General features: G+C 41.8%; 2 protein-coding genes across 3 annotated transcripts; both read right to left on the bottom strand.

Annotated features, from left to right (window-relative positions):
• Positions 1–456: 456 nt before the first annotated feature.
• Positions 457–3472, bottom strand: LOC111838261 (uncharacterized). Of its 2 annotated transcripts, XM_023801080.2 has the most exons (9): positions 3194–3472; positions 2664–2695; positions 2471–2580; positions 2272–2332; positions 2093–2160; positions 1873–1975; positions 1410–1528; positions 1170–1315; positions 457–810 (listed from the first exon to the last, which is right to left on the bottom strand). In XM_023801080.2, the coding sequence occupies exons 3-9, from the start codon at positions 2513–2515 to the stop codon at positions 705–707; spliced, it is 648 nt and encodes a 215-aa protein (XP_023656848.1). In that variant the 5' UTR covers positions 2516–2580; positions 2664–2695; positions 3194–3472; the 3' UTR covers positions 457–704. The 2 variants fall into 2 exon arrangements, with proteins under 2 accessions (XP_023656848.1, XP_023656847.1); XM_023801079.2 differs by lacking the exon at positions 2664–2695.
• Positions 3473–4436: 964 nt separating this feature from the next.
• Positions 4437–15025, bottom strand: LOC111851072 (uncharacterized). The gene is made up of 21 exons (XM_072699768.1): positions 14683–15025; positions 13068–13202; positions 12442–12567; positions 12132–12284; positions 11831–12010; positions 11334–11505; positions 10927–11034; positions 9865–10041; positions 9579–9701; positions 9243–9383; positions 8949–9149; positions 8426–8875; positions 8008–8145; positions 7784–7933; positions 7485–7688; positions 7214–7354; positions 6752–6961; positions 6366–6512; positions 5968–6270; positions 5705–5842; positions 4437–5573 (listed from the first exon to the last, which is right to left on the bottom strand). Exons 1-21 carry the CDS (start codon positions 14878–14880, stop codon positions 5485–5487), a joined length of 3684 nt encoding a protein of 1227 aa, XP_072555869.1. The 5' UTR covers positions 14881–15025; the 3' UTR covers positions 4437–5484.
• Positions 15026–15092: the final 67 nt, after the last annotated feature.

Raw genomic sequence — 15092 nt, 5'->3', positions numbered from 1 at the left:
TCTTCCAAACAGCAGGGTCCTTTGGGGAGCTGCGCTAAATTACGCTTCGCATGTTAACGCGACCTTAATAGATTTTTGTTTATTCCCTGCTGTTACACGACCATTATATATTATGGACTATTTCAAAATGTTCATTCCTTTTACAATAATATATATAATGAATTAATTAAATTGTACGAAATTAAATAATGTAATACTTCTGATGTCATACAACTAAAAATCCTTTCAATTCAAAGAACTACGAATAAACCTTAGTGATTAATAATGATTAGTGTAAAAAAAAATAAATATGAAAACACGCCGTCCAAAACAAACTAATTTCAATTAAACTATGACTATTAAAAACCATGGAACAATGCATAGAGCTCTTCAAATGACGAGTTCTTATGTGGAAGTTCAAGATCGGCATATCAATTAAAGTTGTCACATTTTAATTAAGCAGAATCGAAACAGTCATACAAAATAACCAATTTTAATGTTGAATCACACCCCATCAGACATAAATTAGAATATCACTACAACTCTATACTAACAAACAACTTGGTTTGCAGAATACTACAAATAAAACCTAAAGCTGTTTCCATCTTTTTTTATAATAAATATATTTTACACGTTAAGAAACACAGAAACATCACACATGCAGATGAAGAGAAATGATACGTGTGAGTGTCACAGAGTAACCAGCGAGAGCCGTGTAGCGTCTGTCATGCAAGGTTTGAGATGAAGCTCATGGCTGTGCTGAGGTCTTGAGTCAACTCTTCGGGAAGCGAAGAGACAGAAGAGATAATGCAGTGAGTCACATCCAGTATCCTGCAAAGAGTTTAAAATCCCAGTGTAGCAGTCAATTAAGAGATGAAACATACTGAGCAAAAAGTCAATTAATGATTAATTGATAATCAAATAGAATCGTATTGTTATTGTACAGATAGCAATTACTTCAAATCATGCATGAGAATGAGGTATGTTCCTTCTGCTTCCAGAATTCAACTTTCAAAATGAACCCCTATGTTCAGAATTCACCTAATTGGGATTTTATCCAAAACATCACTCAGCTGCATGTGTCGTTACTCCATTGCATGTTACATGACAGTCTAATTAATTCACTCTGGCCCAGGTTCCCAGCTACGCCTACCGTAAGTGTGACGCCAACACTCTGCGCAACCTCTTACCAGTTAACATACTGGGCAGGCAACAGGGGCTCTTGCTTGGAACTCTCATCTGTCACGAGGGCCATTTTCAACTGCTTGAAGTTGGCTTCAATGTCCCTTTTCAGCACTGATAATGGCATGATGCCCTTGAAGGTGCTGAGAACTTGCTGTGGGTCATCAGACACATTTCCAGTCAGGAGGAGCAAATGAAAACAGCATGTATTATGAGCGTTACGGTAACTATAAAGGGAAGTCACTCACGTAAAGGACGGAGAGCTGGTGGGCTACGTACTTGTGGCTCCCCAAGTGCTTCACATCATCCTCAAGCTGCTGACTGAGAACGAGTACCTGGTTCAACCTGGCGATGTGAGGAAAGTAGCCTGCGGAGACACGACTGTGCTGAGGGGGTGTTCCAGCTTCATTCACACCTTCCTTAAATCACGTCAACATGCAGTGTGTCGTCGTGTGATTGGCAACTCCCACATCTAAACAATGCTATCAGCTAAAAGCACTACATCTGTGGAAATTCTCTTACTGGTTCTAAATAAATTGGTATGATTTTGAGGGTTGTTCTGTGGGCCACAAAGTGAAGTCCTGAGCATTCCGCGGCATTTTGCACTCTGGGTTTGTCCAAGCTTATACTATAAAAACTACTTAAAGAGATTCAGGTCTGATGTACAAAAACCTCAACAATGTGCACCAGGCACCGTATCCACCTCCTCACCATCCATGGCTGGCTTCTCCAGCATGTCCACCGGGCTCCCATGTATAATGAAGACTTCTACCCGTGGGAACATGGCAGACAATCCTACTGCATCCAAGTAGTCCTGGTGAGTAAAATGTAGTGTGACTCATTTCTCCTGAAGTCATCAGACACCGAAAATGTATAGAAAAGCTAAATAGCATCAGCTAGAGCGATGGACAGCAAGGTATCTTGAAGTTACCTCCAGCTGTGGCGCAGGTTCAGGCAAGTGCTCTAGACACAGATACATGCGCTCTATGATCTGAGCACCTGTGTGGAAGCGAGATGAATGTCCATGAATCTGAGGTTAGCAGAAGCAGTGCTTACGACACAGTAACGAGGTGCTAGAGTTATGGGTGGGGGCTGAGGGGGGGCACACACCTTCTCGCTGAAAAGAGTCTGACTCCTCTGGACTGAGGTCCTGATTAAGCTGCTCTTGGAACTGGGGGAGGTTTTGGAGAAAAGTGGGTTTGACGCGAACACTGGCACCTCCATCCGTTTGCCATTAAACGTATGAGCCACTGGGCACCGTGCATAACCTGCCGGGTGCCAAACGGAGGACCTGGCCTCACCGCCTCACCTGGGCCCTGATCAGGAGGTCCAGCTGGCTGCAGAGACACAGCATCTCCAGTCCTACCTGCTCGCTGCTCAGGTGCACAGACAACAACGGCTTCCTCACGTGCAGCTCCACTGGTGACAAGATAATCACACATAAAGTCTAATATGAAGAAAACTCGGTTCAGATGACTTTCTCATTTTTCTTGAAAACTCACCTGGACAATTAATTTAGCCTAAGTTCAGTCACCTGGATAGTAAGGAACAGATATTTTCATGCATTACAAAAATAAAAAAAATGCAATAAACATGTAGCATTTAATCCCTTTAAGCAGAAGCAAGTAAGGTAGTCAGTACATTGATACATTTTCTTCCTATGTGCGTCGCTACAAATTTATATTTTACGTGAATCATAGAATACTCAAAGTAATAATGAGTGTTGTTATTGTTATTTAACAAAACGTATATTTATTGTTGTCATTGCTGTTGTTATTGTTAATAATATATTATTAATATTAGTGGTGGTGGTAGAAATAACCTAGAATGCTTGTGCTGTGCTTTGCAATTAATGCTAAATTAAACAGTATCTGAATTTAAGAATAAATAAAATAAGATGATGAGGAATAATTGTGATTGATTCAACGAGCTTGCAAAATAAACTTTCATTAAAAAGTCCGTGGTTGTAATAATGACCATAACATCAAATTACTAAATAGATCCTAAGATATCTTTGTGTGCAATGACTTACCTTTGAATTTAGCGTCGTATGCACAAGGCTGGCAGAGCGGTTCTGTGATGCTGACAGCTGCCATCGTCGCTAAAGCGGGGTAGCCAGATAAATATACCTGTTAACACTGCATGACCACGCCGCCGTTTAGCAGTCGATGTGTTGGCAGCGATACGTTTTAAAACGGCCCATTGACTCGGCGCGATGATTTTTCGGTTAATACTGCACTGTATAAAGGTATAGAAACGGAAATCATTCCCGATGGGGTGCTGCGCTACACCGGAACCGTTTTGGTGGAACACCAGGTTTAGGTCATATCCTAAGTATTGCTATCATTTTAAAATAACATTTTTAACATTTTGCGCATGTCGTTTTCTTCCCTCGACATATATTAAAGCCATTTAATTAGCACAAGTCGTGTTTCAGTATCATTTTGATGTTAGTTTGTATGAATATAGCTGAAAGTGTCGGTTTTGCGCAAATTATGTTCGCATTTTCAATTTTAAATGTCCGTTTACTGCGGGGGGTAGAAACATAAAGAACCGTGAACGTGGATTAACAAACTCTTTAGCGCAAGACCTCGATTTATCTGTATTTTTAATATAGATTAAAGAGATCTTCAGAGAAAAGACCAGGAAGGGCAACAATGAGAAAATTATTTACTTATGAAGATTGAAGGAGAATGATTGAAATCAACAGAATGTATGTGATATAAAGCAAAGACAAAGACCATGGAAGAGGCGGAAAGGTGACAAACCATGAAAGAGATGGAGAAGGAGGAAAAGAAAATAATTATGCGGGTGGACAGGATAATGGAAGTACTATGTGACCACCAGGGTTCATGCCTTAGACTGTCGTAAGGTGTGGCTGGTTTACCGGGTGGTGTGGACACGAATGTGGGGAATAATATGACGGAGGGGACCTCTGAGGGAACAATGTTACTCATGTCATTAAAAACACTGCCAGAAGGTTCAAAGGATAAGGATTGCGTAATATTTATTTTACTTAAGGTCCTTGCCTTAAAATGGGGATCTTTCTCATTGTTAACTGCAATTTCAATGATTTTCAGGGTCCTTTTTATTAAGCTATTTGCCAAATAGGTTTTAGACAACTACGCCCTCGAAAATAGCACAAGGTGGCTCTGACCATGCCAATGTGTCGATGAAGGACAGTGTCATACTGAGGAGGAAAGGAGTCTGTAGGTGCACATAGTGGAGTGAGATGCTTTTATGTTACAGCCACTTTGAACCATCCCAAACTAATACACGGAAAATTTACGTTCATCTTTATTTTGAGACTTCTGTTTGAAATAAATGAATTTCTACACTGAATACACAAATGATTGTTTACACAATTATTCATGCAATTAATCACCCAGGTGAATAATTTGAAAAAAATCATTTGACACCCTTGTACTCCATTTTCCAGAGCAAAGAAATAGCAGAGATGTTGGCCAGCTGGATTGAACAGAAATCGAAAAAACAATTTAATGCACCTTTTTTCCCCCTCAACTTAGCACTCCCTTCACCAAAGCATTTTAATGTGGACTTTAAAAAACATGATGATGCCAGAATGAGCAGCTTTTTGTACCTCAGTGACTGTGAGGCTACGCACTGACTGTGTTAACCTGTGCTGCTCTGAATGAGGAAACTGCTTATGGAAGTTAAATGATGGGCTGGAAATAACTTTTGACATGGTTATTTATTATTGTAAGACGCGATGACTTTGGTTGCTCTCTGTGCTTGAAAATTACATTGTACATTGTGAATAAAAAGAATATTTATCTGGGTTACTGGTTTTTTGATTGAAGTAGCCCAGTTGGCTAGTAGTAAAACATTCTTATGTTGAACGTAAGTCTCCCCCCCCCACCATGGGCCTAACCCTAAATGTGCCTGTTATTAAAATTTACATTTAAATTACCAAGTTAAGACATCAGTCTTTTAATATTAGAATCAAATCTCCAAATGAAACCATCAGAGAAAGAGTTGATATTTCAGTATTGATCTGCGCATCCATGTCACCCTTCTGTAAAGAGCAGCCTCGTTTTACAAAAAAACAAACACTGCTTATGGCTGAGCACGATATATTTGCTGACATGAGGATACATCTGGCTTAATTCCCCCACTGCACTATCTTTGCAGTATGTTTTGAAGCTTGTAAACGTGGCGCTTCCATTTAGAGAGTCTGCAAAGCCCTTCTCACCGGGGGTGAGTGGTGACGGTGCACACACTCGTGTTAAAGGACTAAGACAGTCCCAGATGTAAGCAGAAACGCAGACGCCTGCTTCTCCCTTCCCAACTTTCTCTCTGATGCTAGATGGTGTCCTCAGAAAGATGTCCGAGTCGTGCCTTCATCACATCTGTCAGCCTGCTTTCGGCATCTTTCCAGCTGTTTTCCCATCCTAGCATAATAAAAAAATGCAACTGGTGAACGTCTGCTTCTGTTTACATGGTGAACCAGAGGACGTGCATGTTGCACACAGCTTAATTTGCATATTATTATTATTATTATTTAGGGAAGTGTCACCCCTACCTGGGTGAGAAAAAGTCAGAGGGGCTGAGAATGTAGCCTTCACACCATCTTGCGTGTTCTCGAATTTTGGCTGTTCAATTCTCCTCTTCTTAAACCAATCATCAAGCTGATTCCTGACTGAAATATTGCTGCTTGCTTCTGTGAGTAGATCAGTAAAAATCACTAGGATTCAAAATATCAAGTATCATATTGTGCTAGTTAAGCAACCTTCAGAGTCGCCTGATTTGCTATGTGATGACAGTGATGTATGTAGCAGGACACACCTGCACCCTCCTCTCCCAGGAGTCCGAGGATGCGGCTGCTCAGTCTGCTCCGAGCGCTGTTCTTATTCGGGGCTCTGCTTTCCAAGGAGAAATTACTCAGGCCAAGTGTGGCGGTGGCCTTGTGCTGAGTAGGGAGTGGCTGAAAAACTGGATCCGACTGACCCGCGGCTTGCAGGAGTAGCTTGAGCTGCTGTTCGGCTTCAGTGCCGCAGCCGCTAACAGCCGCCGGGTGCCCAAGCAGGGGGGCCAGCCGGGAAAAGGCCCGCCGGGAGGCCTCCCGTCTGGCCGCTTCCTCAGATGGCTCTGTGGGTGACGAGGGCAGCCTGTAAGCACCACTGTCCCCATGTGACTGTCACTGCACCAATGAGAGCAAAGTCGCACAGTGGCGTAACTCCTACCTCGGCTTTCGTAAGAGAAACAGAAGGACTTAAGTGTCAGTGAGCATACAAACTTATTATCAGCTTTTGGTACATAATCCTCAGACGGTAGCTCAAAGGTGTGGCGTTTGAAATATTCTTTAACAAGATTAACAGCCTGATGCTCCTCTGTAAAATAAGAATAAAAGAATTTGGCACTAAGATAGTACTAAAGTTTCTAAACAATGAATGCTGCTGCAAAAGAAGGAATAAAACGGTGCTGTGATTAAACAATGTCCACGTTCATCAATGATACACTGTAACAGTAGTGAGTGCTGTCATTTATTAAATTATTATATTAGAAATTATTATTATTGTTGTTGTTGTTTACTCTTGAATGTCATGCTTTTCTTAAATTACAAAAATACCTGTGCTTGACTCCCCGAGGGAAAGAGCTTTGGCAAATTCCAAGTAGAGCTTCCGCTTGGCATCTTTTTTGGTCATGTGGGCATCTTGGTTCCTTATGGTGCCGTCTTGGAAGTTGATCTGCACTTTGTACCCAAAGCTCATCTTTGGATTGATATGCAAATTCTGCAATTGTTCGTTTAGACCATAGAATCCAAGCATTCTTTGAATATCTGTCTCAGCCACACAGTAACACAGAGAGCAGTAAAACACAGTCAGACTTCATATATCGTTTATCATTCATGACAAGATGGCAAGTGGTTTGCTGCACCTTGCTGTGGGCAAGAAACTTAAATAATATCTGATGATCTATCTAATAATAAAAGCCCTGCAGTAGACATGCTTTATCGTGGCCCTATGCAGTCGTGGCGTCTGCCTGCCCCCTTGCAACCTGTTTCTTATCCAAATGCCCGGCGCAGCTTTACCTGGACAGTCTATCTTGGCAGATTTTTGAGGAGAAGGGCACTGACTGCAGGCATCAGATGGGATCGCCACAGATACCACATCACTAACTGATGCAGCGGCTTCACAGATGGGACCTTCTGTGCTTCCTGAGCTGAGACCATCTACATCAGGAAGGTCAGAGAACTGATACCTTATGGAACTGACAACATGAGCACATGGAATGACACCAACAGAAGCGTATGTCAATTAAACACAGATCCATAGATTCATGGAAATAAAAAATCTCCTAACCTGCAGGTCTGTTACTTATGTCAGTAACTCCTGGAAGTATCTGATAGGTTGGTTGCTTATTCTGTTTATCAAGCAGCTCCTTCAGCTTTCCTTTGTAATTACTATTGTTTACTTTTTCCTGGTTCCAGCCCAGGACCCGTGACAGTCGGGTTAAGGCTTCCATTGCTGCCTCCTGTTCTGCCTGCTTCTTTGTGGATGTCCCTTCTGAGAACATACAAGACAAGTAACTAGAATACAGATCTTCACTGAGAGGTCTTCACTGAGAGTCCTTCACTAAGAGTCTTGTCGAGACTGCTCACCTTGGTTCTGAAAAGTGAAGTCTCCATGGATGGCCAGTGTGCATTTAAACTTCCCTTCTTGGGTTTTTTTGTAGGTCTCCGCAGGTGGCTTGCAGCCAGCCTTCCTGAAGAAATCCAGGAGCAGTTGTTTGGTACCACCAGGAAGGAGCTCTGGGAGAGAGGATAACCTTATCTTCACCTGTAGGGGTTCAGTGGACAGAGATCACTTGGGAATTAGTTGATACCTGGTCCTGAATGTTCCAGAGCAAGATCTCCTGCAAGAGCCCTGTAGGTCCCTTCAGCCGCATCTTCCCGGGTGTCAGCCACACCGCCACTGAATTCTGTGTTCACAGGCACTTTCACTGTAACGTGAAATGGGGGTGCTGACAGAGAGAGAAACCATTAGTGAGGGTCTTCTATTCGTGGTGACAGAAAAAAAAGTTTATCACAGCATTATTCCCGGTCGGAGTGCATATCAGAAGACATGGTGCATTGCTCTGCATGGCTGGGCTCAAATTTAAGCAGGTTCATTTTGAACCAAAAGTACTATGGCAAAATCAAGGTCAACTGTACAGTATCTTAAGACCGTCAGTAAGTACATGATAGATTAGGGTACATGTGGAGAGATACGCTCCAAAGCGGTTCATGCAAACAAAGGAATACCCTGAGGTGTATTCACGAGCCCTTTTGCAGGAAGAGCTTCCTGATTTGGAGTGGCAGGAAGAGCTTCCTGATTTGCAGTGGCAGGAAGAGCTTCCTGATTTGGAGTGGCAGGAAGAGCTTCCTGATTTGGAGTGGCAGGAAGAGCTTCCTGATTTGGAGTGGCAGGAAGAGCTTCCTGATTTGCAGTGGCAGGAAGAGCTTCCTGATTTGGAGTGGCAGGAAGAGCTTCCTGATTTGGAGTGGCAGGAAGAGCTTCCTGATTTGCAGTGGCAGGACGAGCTTCCTGATTTGGAGTGGCAGGAAGAGCTTCCTGATTTGGAGTGGCAGGAAGAGCTTCCTGATTTGCAGTGGCAGGACGAGCTTCCTGATTTGCAGTGGCAGGACGAGCCACACGGCCTGTCGCTTTGTCCTGAGGTCCTTCAGGGACCTTTGCTGGCAAACTCCTGTGACCTACAGAGAAACAGCAACATCTCAATACAGAAAAATGACTGTGTCTTGTAATCCCACATAGTGTTGCACTTACCTGCTTCATCATCTGCAGTATCTTGTGCATTGTACTGAACCTCTCTGTATTCGGGTGGTTTCAGGCCCTTCGCTTCCATCGCCTCCTTCAGCAAACCCTTGTAGTTTTTTCCAGACATGTTTCTGCCAAGGACCTTAGCCAGCCGGCAGAGGGCCGCTTTAGCAGCCTGCTGCTCTGCATCCTTTTTCTTGGGTGAGCCCTCTGTTCAAAAACCATAATTGTATTGCTATGTGCATAAAGAAACAAAACCATTTCTTCACCCTTTCCAGAAGTGTTTTCTTGTAACCGACTGACCTTCCCCCTGAAAAGTAAAAGGTCCGGACAGCATCAGTTTGCAACATGCCCTCCCATCAGAACCAGCGGTGGTAAGTTCTTCTGGCAGCTGGAAACCGGACTTTAAGAAGTGTTGCTGAATTACACCCTTATAGGATTCACCTAAAAAGACAAGGTTTCATGTGCATTTACATACATACATACATGTGTACATACATGTGTACATACATGTTTTTTAGTTCTCTTACTCCCCATGACCCTAAATAGGACAAACGGTTACAGATGGAATTTCTTGTACTGGAAGGAGGCAAAAACCAAAAGGCAGAGTGAGATGGAAGTGATTCCTTATTTATTTACCAGCCTGAAGATCCTTGATGCTTAGTGCCCTGTAGGCAGACTCAATGGCTTGCTCCTCTGTCTCACCATGTCCTTCTACCTCAACGTTCAGATGTACAGTCACACTGCAAAAATAAGTGGTGCCTAAATAAACAGAAAAATATACAAATAAATCTCCATACATATTTATACATATACGGCTCCATACATTTATAATATTGGATTTTTCATAAAGTGACAGACATCAGGTGACATTTTCTCATTTTGAAATTAGCATGTGTTGCTTATCTCTCCTGAAGCACTATACCTGCAGAACTTAGGACGTCCAATCGGTCAGCTGAGGGGGCGGCTGGACCCTCCTTTGACAGCTGCTCCAGCTGCTCCAGGGCCATTTTTGCTACCTCCTGATGAGCTGCTATCTTGTTGAGCTGGATTATCTTCCCCTCGAACTTGTGCCCATTAATCTCCAGCTGTCCTATATAACCTGATACACATGAAAGGGTGAGTCAGGAAGAGGCTGCTTCTCAGTCACTGCAATAAAATGATCATTAATAATAATAATAATAAGAAGAAGAAGAAATAATTTGTTATTAAATGACTTTGGAAGGCAACAAGGAAGGAAATATATTTTATTAATCAACAATCAACATTTTTTTGTGAAATAGAAGGTACTCACATACTTTTTGTTTGCTGGCTCTAAATTTAGTCAGTTTCTGACATGTCACCAAAATAACCCTACTCTGACCTCCATCATACTCCCATGTCACCCGAGTAACCCTACCCTGACCTCCGTCATACTCCCATGTCACCCGAGTAACCCTACCCTGACCTCCGTCATACTCCCGTGTCACCCGAGTAACCCTACCCTGACCTCCGTCATACTCCCATGTCACCCGAGTAACCCTACCCTGACCTCCGTCATACTCCCGTGTCACCCGAGTAACCCTACCCTGACCTCCGTCATACTCCCATGTCACCCGAGTAACCCTACCCTGACCTCCGTCATACTCCCATGTCACTCGAGTAACCCTACCCTGACCTCCGTCATACTCCCGTGTCACCCGAGTAACCCTACCCTGACCTCCGTCATACTCCCTTGTCACCCGAGTAACCCTACCCTGACCTCCGTCATACTCCCGTGTCACCCGAGTAACCCTACCCTGACCTCCGTCATACTCCTGTGTCCATGATTCTTTTTTAACACATGGCAAAAGTTTTTTTATTCTTTTCATTTGTCCTACTTTTTCTGTTAACCCCTTTCAATCCCTGCTCATATCACTCTGAACCCCTTTCCAATTAAAGATCCTGTTCCTTCTCCCATCCCTATGTGATTCTCACAAATTTAAATGTAAGTAATGAACTGGGATACCTTTTGGGTGGTATTTTTCTGAGAACTGTGGCGTTTTCCAGTTGCGCTTCCTAGCCTCTTCCAGGATATGGTTTTTATACTTCACCACTTCTGCACTTAAAACAGGTTCTACACAAAACAAGTGCTATTTAAGACCAGCTCTGTGCATATAAAACTTAATTTCAATAGTACAGAACTCATTACCAAATTATTTTGTTCAAAACACCAAATCTCTTTGGATGAAAAATGTTGTCAAATGTAGCCAAATAAGTGTTAGATTATGCATTAGAAGAGACATTTATAATTGTGCCCTGTTTCATTCATAATGATTAAAGCAGCATGTTCCATTCCTCTGTTCCAGTGGTGAGGTTTGAGGTCCAGCCTAAAGGTAAACAAGCTAAAATACCATGAACGTCCCACACACTCACCACTGGCCTTTTTTTCGAGGTTGTCAACCTTCTCAGCTAGTGTGCCGAGCTGTTGCTCATGCTCGTCTACTTTTGTTTGGATCTCATTCAGCTTCTGGACTTGTGGACCCAGCTGCTCCAGAAGGTCCTTGTTCTGTTCGAGGAACGTCCTGATTCCCTCAATCTCCCCATTCTGCAGGCACATGAAAGTACATCCAGAAATCATTAACACCAGCTGAATTTCGGCACATGGCAGAGTGTCACATGACCTTCGGCTGATTATATAGGAAACATTTCAGGGTTTCAGAAACCAAAACGCGTCGTTAATACAGCATGAAATTGACTTTCAGACCATTTACATTTCCTTGTACATTTACAGTAGTATTTAATGTTTTGCTGCCCATGAAATATCAAGCCTGCATATTGGACTTGAACTTATAATGTCTGGCCATAAGTCAAGTTTCTTATTTTTTTTTGTTCATTTGCCATTCAGTATAATCACTGACAGATTTTCTCACCTCAACTGCTTGTTTGTCTTCCTCCAGGCGGTGAGTTAAAAGCTGAAGCTTTTCCTTGAAAATGTTCTGCTCCAGGTCTTGCATATTCTGCACTCTAAACAAGGTTTGAATATTTTCCTTTAAGCTTGTAACATTGAGATTGTCGCCCTCAAGAGCGACACTCAGCTCTGTGTTCTGAAGCTAGACAAAAAAAAAAAAGGAAGATGAATCGACAAGCTTGCTGAAAACCACTCAAAAGTATGTCTTTGGTCTGCTGCTTGCAGGCAGAAGAATGAGATCGTAAAAGGTCAGTCACTCCAACCTGTTCCAGAACTTCGGTGAGCTTCTCCAGCCCTTTAGCATGTTTCTGGAGATGTCCGACAAACTGAAGGACTTTCCCAAAATGTTTCTCCATGTCCTTTTTTGGCACCTTCATGTCAGGAGAATGCATCATCTGGTTCCTCACGTTGGTGACCTTCAGTTGACAGCAGGTATTGAATGTAAGCAGGTGACTCTCTCCACTACACTGGAAGTTGTACTGTTTCCTGGTTCCCTATATATCCTGCATACTGTCAATGTGACTGTGGGATGTTTGGACAATGCAACTTTAGACATAAATATATAGACATTACCTCTGAAATAAAACGGTTGTTTCCAAATTTATTAAAATGCTTGCAAAAATTCATGAAATTAAGTACTGCTGAAATATCGAATTGCTCAGATCTGTTGTGGCTCTTGTTCCCCCTGGGCATGTAGACCTGTGAGACACAAGCAGAACTGCAATCACAAGCCAAACAAACGCTTAGTGGCTTCTGAACTGGCATCAGCATCTGTGCCAGTTCTGTAACATTTATGTTACCATTCTACCCCAAACCACATCTAAACTCCCCTCTACAGTTTTTATAATTGGTGTTAAGCAGTATCACAATTATCACAAACAGTATCACAATAAACACAAACAGTATCATAATTATCACAAACAGTATCACAATAAACACAAACAGTATCACAATAAACACAAACAGTATCACAATTATCACAAACAGTATCACAATAAACACAAACAGTATCATAATTATCACAAACAGTATCACAATAAACACAAACAGTATCACAATAAACACAAACAGTATCACAATTATCACAAACAGTATCACAATAAACACAAACAGTATCACAATTATCACAAATAGTATCACAATAAACACAAACAGTATCACAATAAACACAAACAGTATCACAATAAACTCGAAATTACCTTTGCTACCTCCCACTTGTCCTTTGACCACTTATGAGGTTCACAGTTGTCCCAGTAAATACGTCCTTTATTATTTTTATGATTGTTTAATATTTCTTGTTTCCACTTTGCACAGGTTTCGCAAAGATTAGAATCCTGTTGAAAATATGGTTTAAATGGTGACACTGGACATATTGCGGAAGAAATCATTAATGACTTTAATGTATGATTTACATTTTAATGGTCGTTATTCTTATTTTACACAAAATTCTTTGTCTCTACTTACTGTAAACCTAACCTTTGTCCCAAAATATGTCTAATAGTAATAAAATCAAAGTTACAATGTTAGCTTTATGAGCACTTTTAATACTATAATATTACATTATGTTTGTGCAGTATTAACTGCTTTTCAATAATTTCAGGAATCAAACAAAATCTAACACAGCCGGTTAAAGAAGCTTCAGATTCCTGGCTCTTTTCCCATTCTACGCACCTTCCTCTTATTCTAACTTCTTAGACTGGTCAGTATTGTAGTGCGGCCTGAAGCCTATCCCAGCCAGCATAGGGCACAAGGCAGGTGTACAGTTCAGTACCCCCCCCCCCTCCCCCCAATGGGGAAAATATGGTTATGCTACCTTCACACCACACGATTTTAGCCCCAATGTTTCGCTCGCCAACATTTTGGAGATCGCTGACAAAACCTCCGGTCAGATACCAGTCAAATCGGTGTTCGCTCTGCGCAGGCAAATCGCCACTGGATCGCTTTGTGAAACTGTCGAACTGTTCAACGATGTGACCCGACGGAGTCGCTGATGCATTGCAGATGCCCATCAGATATTTAGAAGTATATCAGTCTAGGATTTTTGAATCTGCCAGTTATACCACCTTTTACATACACTATACAGACAAAAGTACTGGGTCACCTGGCTATTACACCCCAATGCAATTTTATGACATCCCATTCTAAATCCATAGGCATCAATATGGAGTTGGTTATCTCGCTTACCATGTATGGAAGATTAAACATAAGTTTAAATAAATGAATGTACCTGTAACTTGTAATTGTTGCAGTTTTTTAGCGCACAAACTTTGGAAACTAAATGGCAAAGTGGAGATTGTATTTTCTTTTGATCATTTTCATTTTCTTTTTGCAGAAAATACATTACAGGGAAGACGGGTCTAACTGGATATTTTAATGTATTTTCATGGGGACATTACGAATAAATAAGCAATGGTATTACGTGTAGTCATGTCATTTTTAACTGTAATTTATATGTTATGTTTCAAGAAATTCAAATGCTTTTAACCACGCGATATGCACAATCGCCATATCTCTTCTACTTTATTTTGTATTGCTTTAAAACGTGCCTGTTAAAATGACATAACGATAAATTAACATAGGCCTACAAGTAGCTTGTAATTGTGACCATAAATACCCATGACAATTAATGGAAGATTGTACAGAGCTGCTTATTCAGGACCCCCCCCCCCCCCTTCCCCTTGGAGTGACAGGGATAGCCTTCTTTTATTGATTTAACCACTGGTAACATGCACAAATATTCGATATATAAGAACTAACGATTAACGGATTTTCCTCCTTGAAGTGTCCCTGTATTTCGCTTAGTAATAACTTTACCTTGTGGGGCTGCGACGTGCCGAAATGACATTTCCTTGCACATTCCGCATCCCCAAGGTTCCTGCGAAGGGAGCTGTGATAACTTTCGCTTTGCTCTTCTATGAAATCGCCGAGGCCGTGTCTCAGTAGCTGCAAGCTCATTGTAGTTTTGAGCCAGTTTTTGTAATTCTCGTCCGAAAATCGGTCGCACATCGCCATCACCGTAACGAAACCGAACTATGATAAATGTAAAATGTCCACAGTGGAGTATAATATGCTGTTTTTCCTAAGAAATAAACACCGTCGACGGTATTCGGTCCAAACGCCGCGGCACTCCTTGCGGCTCCCTCAGGTCACATGACGTTTTCTGTCAGAAGGCTGTGAGTAATACATTGTTTTACGAGACTCATTGCATAACAAAGTTGATTTAG

Source organism: Paramormyrops kingsleyae, chromosome 1, assembly GCF_048594095.1.
Source record: "Paramormyrops kingsleyae isolate MSU_618 chromosome 1, PKINGS_0.4, whole genome shotgun sequence".
NCBI lineage: Eukaryota > Metazoa > Chordata > Actinopteri > Osteoglossiformes > Mormyridae > Paramormyrops > Paramormyrops kingsleyae.
This window is presented reverse-complemented; position numbering and strand designations above follow the sequence as displayed.